We start from the raw sequence: 24401 nt of genomic DNA, 5'->3' as shown, positions 1-24401 counted from the left end.
TTATAGGTGAGAGTTATAGGTGAGAGTTAAACGTGAGAGTTAAACGTGAGAGATATAGGTGAGAGTTATAGGTGAGAGTTATAGGTGTGGGTTATAGGTGTGAGTTAAAGGTGTGAGTTATAGGTGAGAGTTATAGGTGAGAGTTATAGGTGAGAGTTATAAGTGTGAGTTATAGGTGAGAGTTATAGGTGTGAGTTACAGGTGAGAGCTATAGGCGAGAGTTATAGGTGTGAGTTATAGGTGAGAGTTATAGGTGAGAGTTATAGGTGTGAGTTACAGGTGAGAGTTACAGGTGAGAGTTATACGTGAGAGTTATAGGTGAGAGTTATAGGTGAGAGTTATAGGTGAGAGTTATAGGTGAGAGTTATAGGTGAGAGTTAAACGTGAGAGATATAGGTGAGAGTTATAGGTGAGAGTTATAGGTGTGAGCTATAGGTGAGAGTTATAGGTGTGAGCTATAGGTGAGAGTTACAGGTGAGAGTTACAGGTGAGAGTTATACGTGAGAGTTATAGGTGTGAGTTATAGGTGTGAGTTATAGGTGAGAGTTATAGGTGTGAGTTATAGGTGTGAGTTATAGGTGTGAACTATAGGTGAGAGTTACAGGTGAGAGTTATAGGTGTGAGTTATAGGTGAGAGTTACAGGTGAGAGTTATACGTGAGAGATATAGGTGTGAGTTATAGGTGAGAGTTATAGGTGAGAGTTATACGTGAGAGTTATAGGTGAGAGTTATAGGTGAGAGTTATAGGTGAGAGTTATACGTGAGAGTTATAGGTGAGAGTTATAGGTGAGAGTTATAGGTGAGAGTTATAGGTGAGAGTTATAGGTGTGAGTTATAGGTGAGAGTTATAGGTGAGAGTTATAGGTGAGAGTTATAGGTGAGAGTTATACGTGAGAGTTATACGTGAGAGTTATAGGTGAGAGTTATAGGTGAGAGTTATAGGTGAGAGTTATACGTGAGAGTTATAGGTGAGAGTTATAGGTGAGAGTTATAGGTGAGAGTTATAGGTGAGAGTTATAGGTGTGAGTTACAGTTGTGAGTTATAGGTCTGAGTTACAGGTGTGAGTTATAGATGAGAGTTATAGGTGTGAAAATGCCATAAAACACATCAGAAGCTGGTATTGAACTCCAGTAATGAATTTTGAATGTAAGTACACAGTATGAGACACTTTGGGAAGAAGGATTTCTAGGTGAAAGTTTTAAAAATATGAAGGCGTTTTGCTATGTCAGATTTGTCTGGAAGGCCTCAGACTCCAGAATTTAATTCTCAATCCAGCCACATTTTCTCCTGTTCAGGGCAAATAATTCCCACGTGCATGTTACCCCACATAGCTGTAGCAGATCTTTCAGTTAGTGCGGTACAATAGGGCAACAGTTTATGTCACAACATATTTCTTAATTTCAGTCGATCCAGTAAACAATCCCATCCAAAAGCATTGGGACTGTAAGACCAATTATTTTGTTTTACTATAGACTGTCATTTAGGTTTGACATTAAAAATAATGACACAAAAGGTCAACATTTCAGCTTTCATTTCCAGGTATTTGCATCTGGATCTGATACACAATTCAAGAGAGAGCACCCATTCATGCAGACTAAAAAAGTAAAAAAAAAACATATATAATTATAAGACTAAACAGCCTCGCAGTCTATAGCCTTCATTTACCACAGGTGGCCATGCAGCATCATGAGGTGATGATCACCTTTTTGCATTAAGGTGATTATTTTAGGAAGGTTATGATATATGTGGATTATGGATACAGGTTATTTGAGTCCACAGTTATTGAGCTCAAAATATCGGCATAAAGCTATTGGTAATACCAGGGTTAAGCCTTGTTGCTAAAAAAACTAAGCCGCCGAACACGACAGTGGCTAACAGCTTTTCCGAGCTAAATGAAACACTGAACATCTTCAGTTGAAGATCAGAACTGTTTGCTATATGGTTACTCGTGTGTTGGGTAAACCTTGCTGTGTTACCTGTCAACTCCTAAATTCATCTTTAAATTTTTACATCTGGGAACATCTGACTTGTCCTGAAACCCTGACAGTAAACATTATGCTATTGGACGCTGAGCTGTAGTCGAATAACTTTCTTACATCGTTTATATATATATATATATATATATATATATATATATATATATATATATATATATATATATATATATATATATATATATATATATATATTAAATGCAGAATAAATCAAAATGTTCATAGATTGTTTCCCAAAATACAAACTGCAGATAATACAACAGGTGGTTAGAGGATTGTTACTACAGAATATTGTATAATTTGTGCTGTCCTGTTTGTTCTGTATTGCAGATCGTTTTAATGTAGTGGGTCCAGCTGCTCCTCTTGTTGTTGAAGCTGGTGAAGATCTGATTCTGCCCTGTTCTCTTCAGCCCAACATCAGTGCTGAGGGAATGATGGTGGAGTGGCTTAGAACAGATCTGACTGATAGACTGGTCCATCTGTACAAAGATTATAAAGACACAAATAATGATCAGATTAAGACATACAGAGGGAGAACAGCTCTGTTTAAAGAAGAACTGAAGAAAGGAAACACCTCCCTGAAACTGTCAGCACTCCAACCTTCTGATGAGGGAACTTACAAGTGTTTAATTACATCTGAATCCTGGTATGAGGACTTTACTCTTCGTGTTGAAATTAATGGTAAGAGCAGTAACAGATTTTATACAGTTGAAAAAGAAAAGTGTCCAATGAATTTCATTACGTCTCAAAAGATGACATAAAAGACTACATAAGATTTGTCTCTATTAATACATAATACTAATAATTCAGGGTGAAAAAAATGAAAGGTTTTGTAAAAATTGGACTGATCTTCAAAAGATCAGGAATTGATGTTATTTACTTACAATATCTGACTTTTTTGGAAGTGAAGGCAGCAGCTATTTTGTGATAGTTCAATTCAATTACACCTGCCCAAAAAATCAGTATAAAACGTGTAATTTTATTGAGTATCCTAGTTTTCTTTTAATGTTGACCCTTTGATTTGGCATTGTTGGCTTTGATTATAGATATGCCCTCACTTTATCTACCTCCTTGTTATTTGACCCCTGCCTTCACTTCTGCAGCAGACGGCCACTGCTCTATCATAACATACATTGATCTGCTGTAACATTAGCACCAACTGTCTAGTTGTCTGTCTATCCAATACTAGCCAGCCCCCCTTGGATTGCAACTTCAAGACCTGCCTGTTCAATTTATGCATAATTATGCAAATTACATGAAATAAGAAACAAAAATTAATTAGAATTTCATTGAAAGAAATTTGCATTTGACTCCCTAGTAAAACATAATTTAATACTTGGTGGCAAAGCCCTTGTTGGCAAGCACAACAGCCAGATGTGTCTTGTAGTTTTTATAAGGTTTGAACACACTTCAGGAGTAATTTTGGCCCACTTCTCTTTGCAGATCATCTCCAAATCCTTAAGGTTTTAAGACTTGCATTTGGAAACGTGCTTTATATAGTCTCTCTCCACAGATTTCCAGTGGGATTGAAGTCAGGAGACTGGCTAGGCCATTCCATGACCTTGATATGCTTCTTGTGGAGCCACTCTTTGTTTCCTTAGCTGTATGTTTTGGGTCATTGTTGTGCTTTAAGACCCATCCGCAACCCATTTTCAGTGCCCTGGCAGAGGCAAGGTGATTGTCACACAGGATTTTTCATCTTCCCATTAGTGCAGGTGATGTTGACCTGTGCCCTTAGAAGAAAAACACCCAAAAACAATATTTGCACCACCATGCTTGATAGTGGAATGGTGTTCTAAGGGTCATATTCTGTATTTTTCTTCCTCCAAACACGTCGAGTTGAGTTGAGGCCAAAGAGCTTAATTTTGGTCTCATCTGACCACAGCACCTTCGTGCACTACAGGAACCTTGCGTGCACTACAGGATTTTAAACCATTATGTCTTAGTGTATTACAAATGTTTTTTTTTTTGTAGACTGTGGTCCCAGCTTCCTTGAGATCATTAGCCAGTTCCTCCCATGTAGCTCTTGGCTGATTTTTGCCTTTCTCAAGATCAGTGAGACTCTACGAGGTGATACTTTGCATGGAGCTCCAGGCCAAGGTTAATTGACAGTAATGTTGTATTGGGCTGCAACGTTTAGTCTGTGTAATCGACAACATCAACTATTAAAAATTATCGATGCGGAATTTCATTGTTGACGTGTCATTAATGTTCGATGGAGAGAGAGTGAGCACACGAGAAAAAAATGGCGCGAGAAGAAGACACACACACACATAGGGAGTATGACCGTCCTGATTTGCCACTCCTTATGCATAGTTGGCCAATGAGGCTTCAGTGTGGTTGGGGCTTGCAGCGCACAAGAGAGGGAGAGAGCGCGAGCGATAGAGACGCATACAGTGTAATAAGAGGGCTGTGTTCATTAAACACAAACTAACACATTTAACTCCACTAAACTCTACAGTCAGTCTTTACTAGTTCTGAACAGTTTAAACACTGACATTACCCATGCTGAGTTAAATTACTGCAGAGAGCTGCTGAGGTGAGTTTAAAGTCTTGCCCATGGTGGAGATGTTGGAGTGTCAGAATCTGTGGGGGATCAAATACTTTTCCTCCACTTTATTATACATTCTTGCTAAATGTGCATTCTAAGTCAATAAGTATTTAAGTTAATATGTTTGTTTAAGCAATACACTGATCTTTGAGAGCTTAGCAGCTACTTTGTTAACTGAATGCAGTGAAAAGAATTAACATTCCTTTGGGTTTTATTTTATTTTTCATTCTTATTTCAGTACGTTTGAAACTAGTTGGAGCAGCTGCTCCTCTTGTTGCTGAAGCTGGAGAAGATCTGGTTCTGCCCTGTTCTCTCCAGCCCAGCATCAGTGCTGAGGATATGATGGTGGAGTGGTTCAGACTGCATGAGACAGACACACTAGTTCACCTGTATGAAGATTTTGAAGACAGAAATGGAGATCAGATGGAGTCTTACAGAGGGAGAACAGCTCTGTTTAAAGAAGAACTGAAGAAAGGAAACGCCTCACTGATACTCTCAGCTCTCCAACCTTCTGATGATGGAGCTTTCAAATGTTTGATTAGATCATTTGGCTGGTATGATGATGTGACTCTGTATGTTGAAGTTAAAGGTGAGAAACTTTACAATTTCAGTTCATCATGATTTTACATCTTTGTTGTATGTATAAACTATGCAGTGATGAGTACTTCATCTCAACTCTTTATTCAGTGTTATAAGCTTTCTGTATATTTTAGGGTTGTGCCGATGGACGATGATATGTCATTTATGACCCACCATCGCGATGCCACACCTACTTTTTTTTTTTCCAGGAACATGCACTGACATTCTTTAGGTCTCCTTTACCTAAAACTTTAGCAGGGATTGTAAGGAAAATGATCAAATCAGTTATGTAACTCATATGAATTAGAATCAGGGATGAAAATTAAAATACGCTGTACTGCTACAAATATGCCTGATTGGCATATTATTATATTATTTATTATTATTATATTATTATTAGGATATTATTATTTATATCTAGGTTAAAGCTTGTCTTTGTTTTTTTCTACATGTCTGTATTAATTTTAAACATTTCATGTTATTCATGCAAATAGAATAAGCCTGCTGGTTGTGCCTTGGGAAACGTGTACAAAAGAAAATGAGTTATGTAATTTCTATTATTATTAGAAAAATAACAAACGAAAATAAACCCAAAATGTTGACAAAAATATAATCTAACGAATTTCAAAACATAGAAACGAAAAACGTTAAAATAGTATTAATATAACAGTTTTACAGCTGGATCAAACCGTTATACCGTTATACGGATTTAGCGTCAGTCATAAGAAAAGCGCGCGCGGCATTGCGATTAAAAAAAAAAAAGGTTTAAAAAAAAAATGGCCTATCAAGTGTATTAAAATATTTGGTATTAAATGGTATTAAATTCACTGATATTTAATCAAGAGAAAAATGGCAAAATGCGCCACGCTTTCTCTCTCTCTCTTTCTCTTCCGCAGCGCGGAGCTGAATTCAGCGCGAGTCTACCAATGTAAAACTCATTTTAGTTAAATAAATTAAGATGAGCAAGTAACTGGGAAGTTAATCAAATATCATCAAATATAGAGGATAGGTTGAGGTTTTGGTGAGCTGTTTCAATTATTTGAAACTAAAACTAATTGAAACTGAAACTTTTAGTATTCTGCGCACTATTAGAAAGCCTTTGATTGTTTTCGTCATAAGATATAAATTCTTTATTTTTCATGTATCAATTTTTATGATTTTCTGTTTAAGCTCCACATTGTAGTTCTATATGTGTAGGAAAAAACTCAGAGCTGAAGCCAAGCTGGTGTGTTAGATTATTGTTGTTGTTATTTAAATAGTAACTTAGTTTTATATTTTTACCACTAAATGCAGCCTATTTTAAGCAGTAAGGTGACTCTGAAAAATATAAACTATTTTCAAATAATTTCTTTATTTCTGAAATCTGATTACTGAGCACTTTCGTTTATTTGGAGTCAGCTTAGATTCCCAGTTTTTGTTTAGAGGTGGCGATAATTAGGGGGAGCTGTTGTTGGCCTGGCGTCTTTGTGGCATTTGGCCCCGCCCAAGATTGGTATCGCGATCAGCCCAAGAACACGGATCATCCATCTTTAATACTGACAGTCAGATTTATATGTTAAGATGATCCTTTATTTATCTCACCAAAAGAAATCCAAAGCAAAGGAACATTTTACTAAAATTCAATTTTTTGACAGTTTTTGACAGATTGATAAATTCCTGTGTATTGTTGCTTCTGAGAGACTCTACTTTTTTTTATATTTAATTATATAAGTTCTAAATTATATTTTTCATCAAATTGTAAAATGTCTATTTCATCACCATGTGTTCTATCTTCCACTGTGAATAAAATGTGGTTTACTTCAATATGCAAACCATGGGTAAGGCTTAAGGCCAGATTACACCAAAATAAATAAAAGTCTGATTAGTTCTAGAACAAGATTTTTTTCACAGATAAAACAAAGATTAACCTGAATATGAAGAAGGAAATAAAGAGTTCATGACCCTGAGCATACCACATCATCTAATACTATTGAGTGGACAGTGGTGTGTGAGAGGTATGCATTTCTGCTAGTGGAACTGGGTTACTGGTTTTTCCTTATGATGAGACTGCAGATACAAATAGCAGGAAACATTCTGCAATATGAAGACATAAAATCTGCACAAATTCAGTCAAAATCATACAATGGTAATTTAGAGTATAGATGAAACATTTCTGGAACATACAGTTAAAGTACCACAAGCTTTTTAAGGCAAAACTGAAGCAGAAAACAGCTCAAACAAGCATTAACTGAAGGGGGCTAAAATAAAGGCTGAGCAAAGCATCTCAAAGAAGGAAACAGCATTTTGTGACACTTATTGATTCCAATCATCTGACAGCCATTAACTCTACTGATTCTCTTCTAATTTATAGTATGTATTCAATAATGAATTTACAATACAGTGAACAATGTAAACAATTACTAAATTACTAATGCAGTTCTGTTGTCAAACAATCTGGACTTGTACACATCATGAACTGTTTTATTTTAGATCCACTGAGAGCCTGAAGACAAAACTTCAGAATTGCATCACTGTTCAAATTCTTAAAGATCTTTTTGTACATAAATAGTAATTTGTATCTGGTTTGTTTTTCAGGAAAAGGATTTCATGGTTGGAAGATTGCCAGTATCTGCATTTTTGTTTTTGCTGTTATTTTAACTGCCTTTATAGCATACATCTTAAAAGGTAATTTTATTTCCATCATTTTCACTAAAAATGTTTAATTACTTTAAGGATTATATTCATGTTTGGGTTGTGTAACGCAGCTATTTTTTCAGCATGACCACATGAGAAGAAACTACGCTTTGTGGGGACCAACGTGCGGAGCTTTCGTGTTGGGCTGTGTCTGTTTTGACAATTTATTTATGCATTAAGCACAAACCAGCCTTAAAGGCTGGAAATGCTACGCTAAAGTTCAGACGGTGAACAAGTTTTTACACAGCAGAGTGTTATTTCAGGATCATCTCTAAACTACAGAATAAAATAATTTAAATTACTGCTTTAATTTTTATTTAATTTTAAACTGAACTGGAGTGAATGCTGGAGGGAATCTGGCTTAGTTTCTAGTTCTGTTGATTTCCTCATTAACATATAAGAAATTAGCTGTTTTGCAGCTGGAGTTTTAATTTAACATGCTTTAAGATGCTAAAAAAATCTCCAAGGGGTGCATAGCCATGGACCTCCCTTGACAGTATGATCATCATGACTATACACAAACTGTTTATATATCTGGGCCCAGTTATGCGTCACATACATAGCACTACCACCCCTGCCAAACTCCCAGGTATAGAAAAAAGTTCAGAATCAGTTCTGAGTCTACATTTTTGTGTGTCTGTGTCAGCAGTGGTTTCCTCCTCGGTCTCCTGCCATAGTGTTTCATTTTTTAAAATGTTGACAGACACTGATACACCCTGAGCCTGCAGGACAGCTTAAATTTATAAAAATTTTTAAATACAATAACAGTATGAAGTTCATATGAAATACATTAAAATAGTTAAAAATAAAACAAATCAAGGTTATCAGCCAAGAGTCTACTTAAATATGATGCCAGAGAGAAAAAGTGTGTTTTAAAGAGGATTTAAAAACCTTAAAAGAACCTGCAGATCGAATGTACCAGGGCAGGTTATTCCAGAGGCTAGGGGCTGCCGCCACAAAGGCTCGGTCACCTTTGGTTTTGAGTTTTGTTTTAGGAGGGACCAGTAAGAGCTGATTGCAGGATCTCAGTGATCTGGCGGCGGAGTAAACATGAAGTAATTCGGTTAGATATTGAGGGGCTAAGCCATTAAGAGCTTTGAAAACAAACAATACAATTTCAAAATCTATTCTAAAAGCAACTGGAAGCCAATGTAGCGAAGCTAAGACTGGGGAAAATGTGATCACGCTTACGTTTACCAGAGGAGACGAACCGTTGCATTTTGTACGAGCTGCAGGCAGTGCAACAGTGACTGATCAAGGCCAAAGTAGAGAGAACTACAATAATCCAACATTTGAATTGATAAAAGCATGGATTATCGTTTCCAAATCTTTATATGGTAGATATCCTTTTACTTTAGATAAAACCCTCAAATGATAAAAACTGTTTTTCACGACCGAGCTAACCTGGCAACCAAATTTCAGCCTGTCGTCAAAAATTACCCCGAGATTTTTTACAGAATACTGAACCTATCAGCAGCAGCTTCCCTTAAAGGAAAACAACCCCACCCTTTTGTATTGGATAAAAGCCCTTTTTACATGAATATTTGTGACTGAAGACCTGTCACTGAGTGACAGCAGTATCTTATCAATGTTCTGCTGTCTGTCTCTGATTCCAGATAAATACTCTGAAAAGCAGCTCTCTCCTATACAGTGCTCAGTTATAACCTACATGCGTCTCCACGCCGAGAATCCCCGCAAAGAGCTGAACCTGAGGAAATTCAGAACAACAGACAAAGGATACAGGAGACTCATTCCAGCTATCACAAACTGCAGGAAGGCTCAGTGAGTGTTTATTATACAGATTATCAATTATCATGCTAAAAGGGTTACTACTGTATTGTGGTGACCATCACTACAGATTGTGAGTAGAGGAGTGCTGAGGGGCACAGTGTCTCCCTCCCATCATGCACCACTGACCCGCTTTCCAAACTAGAACCCCAGCTACAGTTGTAATTACAGTCCAGAATTAATAAAAGTGTTGACTACTTATTGTTGCAATATAGTTCATGATATGCCAAGTTTGGGTAATTGTGTAACTGATGTGTTGCTCCAGAAATGAAAACTATTGGCCACAAAATTCTCATAGATAGACTTGAGATTTGGGCTGCATGGAAGGAATCATTTTGTTGAAATTTTAAATAGTTAAATAGTTTCCCTCAGTCCACATAACTGCAGTCCCCTTGACATACTGTGTAAGTGCCTTGAGCACATTGCTGATTGGATGGGTCAGAACTGTCTGCAGTTGAGTAAAGATAAAAAAAAGAGTATTTTATTTGTGAATAGACATGAGGGGCACAAACTAACTGCATATCTGAATTTAATATCCCTGAAATTCACTGAGATTCTAAGTGTGACCAGATTCCAATCACTTTAATGTCAGAAAAGCAGTATAAAAGCAGCACCTAGTCAAGCAGACTGCTTCTACAATCATTAGTGAAAGAATGGGTCGCTCTCAGGAGCTCAGTGAACTCCAGCACATTTAAACCTCATGTAGCTTCAGATTAGATAAAGAGCAGTGCATAAAGAGATTCTTGGAATGGGTTTCCATGGTTTAAAATCTGCATTACAAGGCAGGTGAGCAGATACTTTTGGCAATATAGTGTATTTATATTTGATCTTTATGTGAATAATACTGAGAGGTAATATAACTAAATATATATTGAAGAAATGCACAGTTTGAAAACACCATTTGAATAATGTTATTACACCCAACATTTACAATGTTTAAAATGAGAATGAGGTATCAGGTGTCTATCAACTAGAATTGTAATTAGAGTGGTTAGAGAGGATTAAGGATATCCTAAGTTAAATTATTTTTAAATTATTATTAGAAATTTATATTGATTTTGAATTTTAATTTTTAGATTATATAGATCTGTGATTATATATCTATTGATATTGTTTTCAGATTTGATCATATTTCTTAATAAAGAACTAAAATTATAGTAATTCCAGCATGGTACCGTGAAATATTAACACGACTGGGAACGACAGCGACTCTGTTCTCTGTCAGTATAAAATAACACAGAGGAACCAACTTTCTGCAGAGTCACTACGTCACTACACACCTCCAAACTTCATGTAGATTCAGATTAGATCAAGAGCAGTAGTGTAGAGAGACTCATGGAATGGGTTTCTATGGCCGAGCAGCTTCATCTAAACCTCACATCACCAAACACAGTGCAGGCCAGCAGATACTTTTGCCAGAATAGTGTATAAGACAGAAATAACATTAAGCAAACAGACTGTGGTGAGTGCTTATTTTACAATAAGTCATGGCGATGTCTCAAATCTTGTGCAACACAAGACTAAAATTTTTAATCCAGACAGAAGTATGTGTACTTCATAATACTGATCTGTTCTTCTTCTTCTGCAGATTAGCTGGCTGCAATCTCACTGAGAAGTCTATTGAAACCTTAAGTACAGCTCTACAGTCAGAAAACTCTGCCCTGAAAGAGCTGGACCTCAGTAACAACAACCTGCAGGGATCAAAGATGGAGAAACTCTCTGCTGCATTAAAGAGTTCAAACTGTAAACTGGAGATACTCAGGTCAGAATTACAGAATATCCTTAAATATTATAGTTCGGTTACAGCAGTTTTAAGGATTTCATTTATCTTTTGCAAAGGAACTTGTTAAATAATATATTATTCATGTAATATAATATATTTAACTGCAGATAACCCATTATTTTTGTTTATAGGTACTGCTTTACACTGTTCAATAAAATTAGATTCTTTAGATTTTTTTACCTGACTGTAAAAATACTTTTGTAGTAATATTAGTTTATACATCACTGTTCATGTATTTATAATTGAGAGTGTTTAAATATTTGTCAGTAATTGAGTTATACCACACAGTGAGGTGTGCCAGCTGATGATAGGGCAGCTCAAATTCAGATCCCACTCTCTAAATTTCTAAAAAGATATATTTAGATTTTTCAAACTGGACCTAATCTCCTCCACTGCTCATCCTTCTGCCCTACTGTCCTCCACTGCTCATCTCTCGGCCCTACTGTCCTCCTCTGCTCATCTCTCAGCCCTACTGTCCTCCAGTGCACATCTCTCAGTCCTACTGTCCTCCACTGCTCATCTCTCTGCCCTGCTGACCTCTACTGCGTATCTTTCAGCCCATAATTCCCCCTGACTGTAGAACTGACACACTGTATAAAATATACTGCTGCTTCTGTCACCTGATCTCGGTGGGGGATGAGGGGGTACTGGAAGTGTTAAATCACACTGCTTCACATTGGTTCTGATTTCTGTGCCCTCAGTGCAGGATAAAAAATACATACATGACAAGGAAATATAATAAAGTACAAAATTACACATTACACTGTGACCGAAATGGCTCCCTACTCCCTCATTAGTGTTGCGCTATTTAGTGAGACACTATGTAGTTAATTAGCGGTAAAACAGGAGTGAATTCGGACACTAATTCATCATTATCATGCGCCAGCACCGGTCGCATAAACACACACAGGTGAGAGGGGTTGAGCCGTGTTTAAAACTCCATAAACACACTGAACTGAGCTCTGAATTAAAGTTAGTGAAGCTCTGAGCTGATCATGAAGTTATTTATCTGCCTGTTATATTTACGCTGTTTAGAAGATGATCCTTAAATTATTAAACTACATGAAGAAAACCTGAAATTAACAGCGTGCAGCGGCTCGCACTGTTGCCAGATTGGGTGGTTTCATGCCAAATGTCGAGTTGTGTCTGAAATTGTCTGGAGGAAACGCTGTGATTTGACGGTTGAACAAAACTACCAAGTGTAAAGAGTTTTGGAATTGAACTCATCAGTGTTGTAGTTAGATATCTAACCCTGCAGAGACAGAGCTTTTAGTCCTGCTGATGGAAATTTGAAGTTGTGTTTATGTTCGTTATTATACGAGTATTTATTTCTTTCATTCTTGCAAGATTATTTTTATGTACTGTATTTCCTTTTTTTTGTTCATGTGTCCAATGATACAAGGCACAAAACATGTAATACAAACATGCAGATAAAATAATTTAAATATCGTTTTTAATTAGTGATATTTAAGATATTTAAGGTGTTTTATTTTATTTTATCATGTTGGAATAAACCCTGTAATATTGTTGATATGATGAACATCAGCTGTTTGGGTGGTTTTCTCAGTATTTTGTTGGATTTGAAACACGTTTTACCCAGTGAATTGGTTTTATCTGAATTCCAATGTAACAACCTGGCAACCCTGATGGTTTGCTTTCCGCCCCGTTTCTTCGGCTGTCTGTTGCTTAGTAGCGAGACCCGCAAATGCATTTTGGGACACATTTAGCTCGCTTAGTAAGCAGTGATGTTTACTATAAATCATGATGCATTATGTGCCCTCAAAATCACGCTCGAATTCCCCCTTACGATTCGGACACTCACAGAAAAATGGCTGACTTACTCAATAGTATCCTAACTAATAAAGGGAGACTTTTCGGTCACAGCCTTTTACTTCTGTCTCCCTCCTGAAAATACAGACGAGGCTTAATATGTGGTTTGGGTAGTTGGCCTTCCAAATCGGGGAGACAAGAGGTATTTATAAATCAAACCAAATAATTTTTTAGTTTAGTGGTTTCTAATTTACCTTCATATATTAGTAAATGTAACTTTTGGAAAGAAATTCCTTGTGCCTATAAGAGTTCATCAGTATCTCTGCTATAAATACACCATGAAGATAGAAGAATATGTATGCAGTTACTTACTTTACATTATATATTGTACTTACTTTTCTTTGTAGCAACCTATTTTCACTTTGTTCTTTTTATTCTTCTAATTATTTATGTTATACTGATTATTGTTCCATTAATAAAAGCAGTAAATGGGGAAATATGTAGGTAATTTGTAATATTTCAGTAACATCTTTGATAGTTGTTTGAGGAGGGGTTTGTGTGTGTCAAGGTTCCTGTGGTTCCTTAAAAAGTCTTAAAATGCCTTAAATTTACTGAACATTTGCTGTAAGTATTACATTTTCAAACCGCATGTTTAATGCAGGGGGGAAATCTCAGTGGCCCACCATCAGTGTTGTGCCAGTTCACAGCTTTTCTGAATTAGTTGAAAGTTCAGTTCATTTTACTTTTTTCGTGAGATATTCAAATTAATACTTTTTTTCACACTACAAGCTAGAAATCACTATACGTTCTTTGAAACTGCTCATTGTAGACATTTGCTCATGAAACTGCAATTGTGGGTTTCTTACCAGGTGAAGAAACTTGCAGCAGTACAGACAAGCTAGACCAGTTCTATACTTGGTGCAATGAAATCTACCAGCATTTAATAAAAAAAAGAATATATAATATGTAATATGTATAAATTAGGGATGCAACGGTACAGTGAGGTCACGGTTCGGTTTGTATCATGGTTCTTGGGCCACGGTTTTGATATATCAATATTATTTAGCTCCAACATTCTTGGATCTAACAACAACCTTTCTATTTCAACACCGGCAGGAAAAAAAACACACACACAGCGTTGGCGTGCCTTTGTCGCTCTGTGCTGAGAGTGAGGATCCTCACGTGCCTTCAGCAGCACGTGCTCAGCAGCCCCTCCCCCTGGCCATGTGGCAGAGTCTGCTGTCCCAAACAGTTGCTTGACTGCGGGGCTGCATTCAGCACCATGTACAGCGGCAGAGCGTTCGCTTCTCTGTTAATGCACGCAACGGAATATCACGGTTCTTCTGGGTGTATCAAACCGAACAGGCCGAACCGAGCGGTTCCATAAAATACCGAGAACCGTTGCATCCCTAGTATATTTTATTTGATACATATGATATTATATATGCATATGTGTGTGTATGAAATGAGCAAAACTCAACTTTTTTTTCTTTCTCTCTCTCTCGTTCGCTCTCTCTCGCTTGCTCTCTCTCACTTGCTCTCTCTCACTTGCTCTCTCTCGCTCGCTCTCCAGCCCTCCACGCTCTCGTTGTTGCCTGCTACGCGGCGTGTCTGCTGTTCATGAAACATAATGTGAACTGATTCCCGTTCAAGTTCTTTATTAAAAAATGTGTTGCGCTCAGTTCAACGTTCACGAAAAAATGAGTGTGTTCACTGAACGCGTTCTTTTCTCACGCACAACACTGCCCACCATAAACGTCTAATCCAAAACAAGAAGTAAAGGTAACAGAGAACTAGCTAAAATTAGCAGCGAGCTAGCTAACATACTAACATTAGTGCCGAGCTAGCCAACATTAGCAGCGAGTTAGCTAACATTTGCTGTGAGCTAACTAACATGCTAACTTTAGCAGTGAGTTATTTAACATTACTGGGGAGAGACCTAAGGTTAACAGAGAGCTAGGTAACATTAGCTAACATACTAATGTTAGCGGCGAGCTAGCTAACTAAATTCAAAATAAGTCGTGACTAAGAATATCATTTGTTCAGAAAGCTACAAAAGAGTTCATGCAACTTACATATGTTATGTTGGCTCTGTGTGTTTTTCTCTCGTTTTGTGAATTATGTGTAGATAGAATGTTGAGTAAATACTGATTCTGAATGAGGGTAATATATAGGTAATATGTTCTGAATTGTCAATGAAGCACAAAAAAATATTTGAACAATTATGAAGCTGTTATATTTAGATCATTCTAAATGTATAACATTATTTGTGAGATTTAAAATATTGTACTCTATTTTTTTGCATTCTGTAGATTATCTGCCTGTAAACTCAGTAAACACTCATTTGAGAATCTGCAGTCAGTTTTGCAATCAGAAAACTCCTCACTGAAAGAGCTGGACCTCACTAACAACAACCTAGAGGATTCAGGAATGGAGAAACTCTCTGCTGGACTGAAGAGTTCACACTGTAAACTGGAGATACTCAGGTCAGTATTCTTTAAACTTTTTATTCAGTGCCTTTTCTAATTGCCTACCTGTAAACATTTAGGGTAATTTTATTCAATAGTAACATGTGTCACTGATTGTTGTGTAAAAGGTGTTTTTATTATTTTTACAGACTTGTTACGTGTAAACTCAGTAAACAGTCCATTGAGACTCTTCAGTCAGTTTTACAATCAGAAAACAACTCTCTGAAAGAGCTGGACCTCAGTAATAATGATCTGCAGGATTCCATAGAGAAACTCTCTGCTGGACTCAAGAGTTCACACTGTAAACTGGAAACTTTCAGGTAAGAATGATCTTTTTTATAATTATTTAGAAAATTATATAGAACAATGCTACAATATGGTACGATGTCTGCATTGTATTGTTGCCACAACAAAACATTTGGCTGTTTCAATTGCTGTTTTGTATTTTATGGTTTTCACAGTGCTCTTTACAGTGTTCGTCAGTGATAAAGACATTATATTATTATTATCATCCAGTATTATCCAGTATAATAAAGACTCAAAATAAATACAACCCGTTAGAGACTCTCTGCATCTTATAATTTGATGTTAAAGGCTGCTGCATGCTACAACACAGAATCCAGCATGTCAAACACTGTATTCCATTTTGTTTGTTTAAGGGACCTGTCCAGGTTGCTTAGCAATCCAAAGAGTTTAAAGTATTTGACCAGTGTCTTCTCATTTCCATGAGCTGAGAGATCTCTTCTCCAGTACAGCAGGGGAGAAGACGCTCGACAGAGCAGTGCTTAAAATGTAAAAAATGTAAAAATTGTAGTTAAGTCTGGTTAAGCCAAGCAAAACAGCATTCATGTTATCGCTCTGTGATAAAAATGATTCTCTTTAGTGCCAGGTTCCATGAGCTTTTGCCACAAAGCGATCTAATATTAATTAAAATGCCTTGCTATTTGGGGTCCAACATTGCTAAGAAGGGAAATGAACTGTTCAATATCGTATCTGAAATAGGTCAGAAATCCACTGACACAACTCACCACCAATACACACTACTAATAAATGCCACTGACACTTTTATTTAACAGAACAGGTAATATCAGTAAGCTGGGTTATGTAAAGGTGATGTCTGAGGAAAACATTTTTCTGTTTTGTTAAATATGATTCAGAAGAAATGCTTTGATCGTACTTACAGAACTTCCTCATTCAACACAGTGCCAAAAAACGTATGAACTTGAGGTTAGCCGATATCTGTCAGAGTGGTTCATCACAGTAAAATTAATTTTATTATATCTACCAAAATTATTTTTAAAACATTTATTTGAAACTAGGGGTGTGACGAGACACTAATATCATGAGACGAGACACGATACTGGGTTCACAAGAACAAATTAAAAAAAAATTAAAAATGGCATAAAAACTGGAGTTTTATTAGACAAAATCATATAACGCAAACTTAACAGACTGGTTTCTCTGTTAATAAAAATAAAACTTTTCTAGGTCTTATATAGTGCAAACAATGAGTACAAACCACAACCAGTCATATTAAGGCTATGGTTTGTGTTTTTTTTCTCCTAAATCTCTTGTAATTTAACTATGCATAACCATAACCAGTCATATTAAGACTATACTTGAACTGCATAACAGAGTGCATGAAACTTTTTTATACAGTACAGAGCTAAGGGATTAGTACAACTGCCTATGAAACAGTCACGTGTATGATTTACATATGGTTTGTATCTTGTTGGTCACTCTGTTACTGTTTATTGTTTCCACTGGAAAGCCAAAATGCAACAAGACATACAACTTAAAAGTAGCAGAAGCATCTTCTATGCAAATGCCCGAATTTTACTCTTCTGCTGAGAGCTGCTCTCACTGCTCAGCCACCACACTCGCTGCTATCGCTACTGTGTTGCCAGATCCCTCTTAAAAAGTCCACACTAAACTGTTTTTTTCCCCCCGCGAGACAGGTTTAAGCTTGACATGAAATATTGTCACGTTTTAATCACACGAGATCTCATGCCATGATTTTCATATGGGCACAATGGGATATAGTGATAATATTTAATAAATACAACCATAAATTTAAAAAAAGAAATTCATTAAGAAGAACTACACATTCAACTCCGGACACTCCTTATGGTTGTATAGCAAGATTAAAATAAATAATTAGCTTTCTGAAAGTATTACTACTCTTGTAATTGCATGTTCTGTCAATCAATCATGTTATCACCTGGAAGTACACTCCTTGAATGCTGTTGTTGCAATCGTTGTCTGTGTAGCTGGTTGTCTGTGTATCTTGTATGATTGAAGTTACCTTTACAGTTTATAATCTGGTTTTAGAAAACACTTGCATCACAACTGCATTAATCAGATAATATTAACATAATACGCCTAGTCAGCATGAATCATGAATGCACCCAGAATCATATTACACTAAATATGGAAGTGCAAACATTAATACATTTTCTTGCTTTATTCAATACATTCTTCTTTATGTACATTCTATTTTGTCAGACTAGCTTTGTGTAATCTTGGGGAACAGACCTGTGACAGTCTGGGATCAGTTTTAAAACTAGAAACCTCCCTGAAAGTGCTGGATCTCAGTAATAATGACCTGCAGGATTCAGGAGTGGAGAAACTCTGTTCTGGACTGAAGAGTTCACACTGTAAACTGGAGACACTCAGGTCAGTGCCTCTGTCAGTATATTACTAAAAGAACTTTAATTTTAAAGAATACCAACAGTCTATATTATCTGTGTCTCTCATCTTATCTGTGTCTCCTCTCTGCAGGTTATCTGGTTGTATGATCACAGAGAAAGGATGTTCATCTCTGGCTTCATCTTTGAGCTTAAACCTGAAAGAACTGGATCTGACCTACAATAACCCAGGAGACTCTGGAGTAAAGGAGCTCTCTGTAAAAATGAAGGATCCACACTGCAAACTCAGCACACTCAGGTATGTGTGTGTGTGTGTGTGTACTGTTTTTACTACCAATGACATGTACTACCGATACTTAAAGGCACTGCTTAGCATTTCACATGAATGAGTGGTAAGAAAAAATAACCAGTAAGAGAGCGAGAGAGAGAGAATTATTAGACTTTGTGCAAAAAACCTAAATTTGGGTTTGCCCAGTACCAGTTGTGAGGCTGACAGGAACCGATTACCCACAGAGCATGTACAAATTACAAAGCCAAGACCAAATGTATCCTTCCCAGAAGATAACGGCACCACCAGCAATGCACAGTGCAATCAACACCAAACAGGGAAAAGGTGTGGAGTTATGCTGGTAACAACATCCCTGTACAACGGAGAATCGTTCTCTCTGCTGTTCACTACTAAGAGGTGAATATTTAACAGAGAGAATCAAAGAAAGCAGCTGTCTGAATCAGATATCACCTGTAGACAGAACAGATAAAAAAAAGAACACAAAGAAGGTCTGCACCATTGTTCTGACCAAGCGAACCTTAGCTATCTGCCATATCTTAGAATCTAAACCAAACGTCTGATCAACGCTCCACATGGATATTTCCTTCAACGTCAAGCCTGTAACGGGCAGATACAGACAGAAGAGGAATGGTAAAATTACCTCCAAATCATATGAGGATGACAAACACTATATTTCCTATAATATCCATCACATGAGACTGAACATTAAACAACTGGGCTAGTAAGGCCTTTAAGTTGAATACATTAAATAATTATCAAGAGAAATGTTAGAACAATTATTTCTTAATTTGTTGTCAAAAACCTTCACTGTCTAGTCACCAACAGTTCAGGACAGTAGGTTAGTGTACTAGTGTTTAGTGTTACATATGCCGGTAATACTCAGTGTTGAGTTTGCAGCACAGCACAGAGCTGTTGTCCTCCTAATTAAGTCTTTCTATGTAATTTGCATGTGAGCTGGTGTTTACTCATGGGTTATTAGTCAGTTTATGTTGTTGGGGATGGTGAGGTGTCCAGTGTATTGCAGACTTTATATATTACTGAAGTTAGAAGCTTTTTGAATACCAGTATGGTAGATTGAACACAGTGAGTCTATATTAGCTAGCACATCAGGTAAGATAGATCTTTGTTAGCTCTGCATGGTCCGTGTTTTTATGAAGCTTTTGGAGGAAAGTTAATGTATTTAAAGGGAAAGAAAGCACAGAGCATATGATTGTCCTTCTAAAAAAGCCCATTTATGTCATTTGCAGACATTTTTGTTGTTGCTCCAGTAAAGCTACAGTGACAGTATATCTGAAGACCTTGTTTTTGAGCTCTGTTACATGAACATGCTGAGCTGTAACTCTTCTGTAACTATGTGCTTATCCTGAGTTATCCGCACGTGTGTGTACCTATAGCCATGAATAATCTCCATTGCTTTCTCAGCTCCTCCAACATGGAGCTTCACCATCACAATATGCTTCCTCAAACAGTCATTTTTACTCAGCTGAACTTATTAACATATGATCGTCATGTTTAGTATTCCAACTGTGTTGAAATCATTAATCTTGGTTGCTACTGATAACTATATGTAAAATAATTCACATTTAATAAAAACTTCAGATCAGATAGTTTTCTCTAGTTAGAAATGAGATATGTTATGATATCAATGATTTGGACATTTGTATTTAATTTATTAATGAAACTAACTTAATTATATGATAATTTTAAGATTGGGTAAAATAGATCCCTTCCCTGTATTTTATGGTGAACTGCACACCTACATTCCCTACACAAACAAATGTAACAACAGCTCAAACTGAAAAAAGAACACAGTGGTAGACAATGGAAACTATACAATGAAGCCAAAAGCTTAAAAACATTCTTAATTAGTCTCCTCAGTGTCCAAATAAGCACCACATATTTAGGTCGTCACAAAAGAACCACTGGACTATATTATTATTATCAGTGTTGAACTTAACTATTGCTAAGCTATATATACAGCTTTAATATATCACTTTTTATCTTACATTACAATACTCCATCAGAAACAGTTTACACTCAAATAACATGTTATTAACCAAATCCCCAATTAAATATATCAGCTTAGAAAAAACAGTGTGTCACAAGACCCCACATGTAGAGTATTTTAATGTTTTGACATAGAGCAGCAGCAGAGACAGCAGATAATAGCTTTATTAATTATCTGGGTAATGAATCAGTTTAAACTGCACCTGAAATGCTGTGTATCTAAAATGAGTGGAGTAAATTTGATAGTTAATTTAGATTAAGGACAGATCACATACACACCCAAACAAGCCTCTCCAGAATAGGTTTAGAACGAGAAGGACACCACCTCCTCTTGCAGGGCTTGGTGCAGTTGTTTTAGTAAACAATAGAGTTTAATTACTGTTTATACACCCACTGAAACGAACTGCACCAAGGGAAACGGAACAAACCAAAGAGTGCTGGTGTGAAAGTGGACAGAACTAGGCAGATACGTCCGGTCATGATCATTACCACCAACTGCACTATCCACCAAAGATGCAAAGCTTGAGCAAGCAGTGACTGGAATCTGATGATTTTCAGTTGATCGGCCATGACTGTTGACCAGCTAATCAGTCTCAGAAATCTGATTCAAATTTACAAAAAATTGACACAAATTTCACATGGTTCACTTTAATGCAATAGCGGTACACACATACAGACTCACACAAAATACATTGTGAGCAAGAATGTTCTTCACAGCGAGTGCAGACGTCAGCAAGCTTGCAATCTGCCATATCTACAGGCTCAGAGTAAGCTGCGGAGGAACAACTCCTTCAATATTCAGAGCAACAAATTAATAAGACACTTGCTGAGTATGCCCAGTCTGAAGAAGTTAGCAGTCGAGGTTAAAGGTTTTAAAAACACTTCACTTCACTGAACCTCAAGGAATACAACACACAATGCAATACTTCTCAAACGTGTGTTCCAGGATTATTTCACCTCTTGTGACGGCACACACAGCTACTACAAGCCGGTAACAAACCCATAAAAATAGTGTACTTCATTTCAACAGCTAGTCTGTAAAAGGTCCAGTGCTGCACTTTGTTTCAATATTTTACTAAAAAGAAATTTTACTTATAATTTATGTGAGAAGTGGAAATTGGAATTGGTGCATCTTTGCTCTTCACTGTAGGTTAGAATGCTTTCCATGACATATTGCTGGTACACACTATGGACACATTGGATCGAAGAGTATTAAATTACCACAGAACTATGGAGATTGAATGTTCATCCATTTGCACCCACTATCAGACATGACTCCCTAACTCCCATAGTTTACATCACCTTTGGATGAGCACTTTTATATAGTGTTTACCATCAGTTTACATAATGCTATCCTATGTTTTTTTAGATATCTAAAAAGCAGCTATACATGGTCATATCCGAATATTATGACCACCTCCTTAATTGTCCATCTTATCAGTTCCACTGATCATAAAGGAGCACTTTGTAGTTCTATAATAATTACAGACTGTAGTTCTTTATCTATTTCACTACATACTTAATTATTACCCTCAATTCACCCTGTTCTTCAATCCTCAGAACCCCACAGGACAAACCACCACAGAGCAGCTATTATTATTTGGATGGTGGTGTTGTATGAGGTGTTAGAGTGTGTTGTGCTCATATTCCAGTAATTCTGCGTGTTGGTATTTCCCTGTATATGTGGAGAATGTACTTAAACTCTCTGATTATAAATGTAATGAATGCAGGAGTTTACATGACTATTATTCTTCTGTTTAACTGTTTATTTAAAGAATTATCCTCCTCTTCAATCAGATAAAACTGTATTCAAAATGGCCTCAGTAGCACTGCTCTATTCTCACTGAGGTGAATACATGGACTACTCATGTTCTATTCAAATTGAGCTATTCTAGTTTAGATTATTAATAGATTATCATGATTAACATCATCACATGGTATTTAACACATTATAATTTTTTTAATTCAGCATTATTGTATGTTTTCCTAACCCATTGTTTTCTATCATTTATTTTTATAACAGAGTTTAACTGTTGAGAATAGAAATCTCAATCTGACAATAAAAAAAAGTGACTCTTGCTGTTATTTATAGTTTGTCCTTCAATAGAGACACGTGCAGAATCATTTCCTCAATGATAATATCACAGAAACTGATCTATTATTTTTATAAGGAGTAATATAAAAAGTGTGTGACTGGGTTTCAAAAACTGGGAACGTGTGTTGAAATTGAAATTTCATATAAAATTAATTTAATGTAATGATTGTCAATGAGGACATGCAAATATAAAAAAAATAATAATTTTATATCAACTTTTACTCAGTTCTATTAAATGATGAGTTTACAATGCAGTTCATGGTTTCCATTAATTGAAAATGTTTGAAGTAAGGTTGGGGCATCACCATGTTAGAGTCCAGCCAGCAGAGCAGATCAGATCGAGAATATGACCAGAATTATGGGTCGATTAATCAACATGTTAAACCAGAACAGTAAACAAACAAACAAAACAAAACAAACAAACAGAAACATGCAAAAAAACTTGCGTTCTAGGTTGTATAGGCGGTATAATGGCTGTGGTATCGTTCTCTCTTACTATCTCTTTCTCTCTCTCTCTCTCTCTTACTCTTTTTCTCTCTCTGTTTCTCTCTCTGCAGTAAAATGTTTATTCTGAATGTGTTACTGATCTGGGGTACGTTTCCCAAAAGCGTAGTTGCTAACTGCGTTAGCAACTTACATAGTCTGGACGATGCAGCTGCGACGCAGGTGTTTCCCAAAAGCGTGGTTGGAACTATGGAGGTAACCACGTTAGTAACTTGCATAGTGCGAACCTTAGTTAAGCTACTCAGGTGTTTCCCAGAACCGTAGTTCCAGCGAATATTCGCAATTACCGTGGTTCAGCTGCGTCGTTCCAACTACAGCTCTAGACCTGTCGTTAGGAGCTTAGTTCCTGGTTATTAGTGCAGACGATGGACGGTAGGACTCAGAAAGCTGATAAATCACATTAATATTGCTGCAGGAGGATTTAAGATGTCAAGTGTACCTATTTTTTTAATGTTTGTGTTAATTACATTAATTGAGCCACTTCACTTTTACCCATGTGCGCCCAGGTAAAATAATAAAATTCAGTCCTTTTTTTAATGTATGTCTTTAACATTTAGCTTTATTTGGCAAACATGAATTCAGTGTAGTGAAAAGAGAAGTGCTCTTTAGCTAAAATGTATTTTAGAGTCTTGGAAAGATGTATGTCAATTATTCAAGCAGGCATCTCTTGAGTAAAGATAACTTGTGCTGTGCACATTTATGAAATAGTTAATAATTATTTTTTTAAACCCACTGTGCTATATGCACTCTCCGAATAAGGCTATTAAACTGTCACTGGGGTAATACTCTAAAATGGCTTTAACGTAAACACCTGTACCCTAAGGACCTTTGAGGGTATATTTGCATTGTTTGTACCCAGTGAAACAAATATAGCCATACAGTAGGCAAGAAGGTGTCTTTTAATAATATATTCATAACAAGAAAAAACTAAGTAAAAAGTGTCTTAAAATAAATAGAGACATGTAATAAGCAGGTGTTTTGAATTACCTAATTATCCTCTGGAGGTAACAGGGCCAGACAGAGTGTGAATAAAGACAATGTATCATTTAGCCAATACAACGTGTGTTTCTAGGCCTATACAAATGTTATCAATTAGTATTTGTTAAATAATATATTACAGGAAATACGTAGAAATATGTAGGCTACATTAATATTTATGTAAAAAATAATAACATTAATTGCCATTATGGAAAAAAAACATTAAGAGAATAAAACCACGACTGGGATTCGAACTAGGTTTCCATCCGGTGT

At 36.5% G+C, this 24401-nt stretch overlaps 1 protein-coding gene across 1 annotated transcript in view; it reads left to right on the top strand.

The window, feature by feature from the left end:
- Nucleotides 1-24401, top strand: part of LOC125789960 (ribonuclease inhibitor-like) — a 54245-nt gene that overhangs the window by 5442 nt on the left and 24402 nt on the right. The window contains exons 4-11 of the mRNA XM_049473071.1: nt 4785-5135; nt 7700-7789; nt 9415-9580; nt 11175-11348; nt 15452-15625; nt 15757-15927; nt 18113-18283; nt 18389-18553. Of these exons, the coding sequence (XP_049329028.1) occupies nt 4785-5135; nt 7700-7789; nt 9415-9580; nt 11175-11348; nt 15452-15625; nt 15757-15927; nt 18113-18283; nt 18389-18553 (1462 nt within the window). The remainder of the gene's footprint in view (nt 1-4784; nt 5136-7699; nt 7790-9414; nt 9581-11174; nt 11349-15451; nt 15626-15756; nt 15928-18112; nt 18284-18388; nt 18554-24401) is intronic.

This window comes from Astyanax mexicanus, unplaced genomic scaffold, assembly GCF_023375975.1.
Source record: "Astyanax mexicanus isolate ESR-SI-001 unplaced genomic scaffold, AstMex3_surface scaffold_33, whole genome shotgun sequence".
Lineage (NCBI taxonomy): Eukaryota > Metazoa > Chordata > Actinopteri > Characiformes > Acestrorhamphidae > Astyanax > Astyanax mexicanus.
Note: the sequence above shows the minus strand (reverse complement) of the source record. Positions and strands in the feature narration are given on the sequence as shown.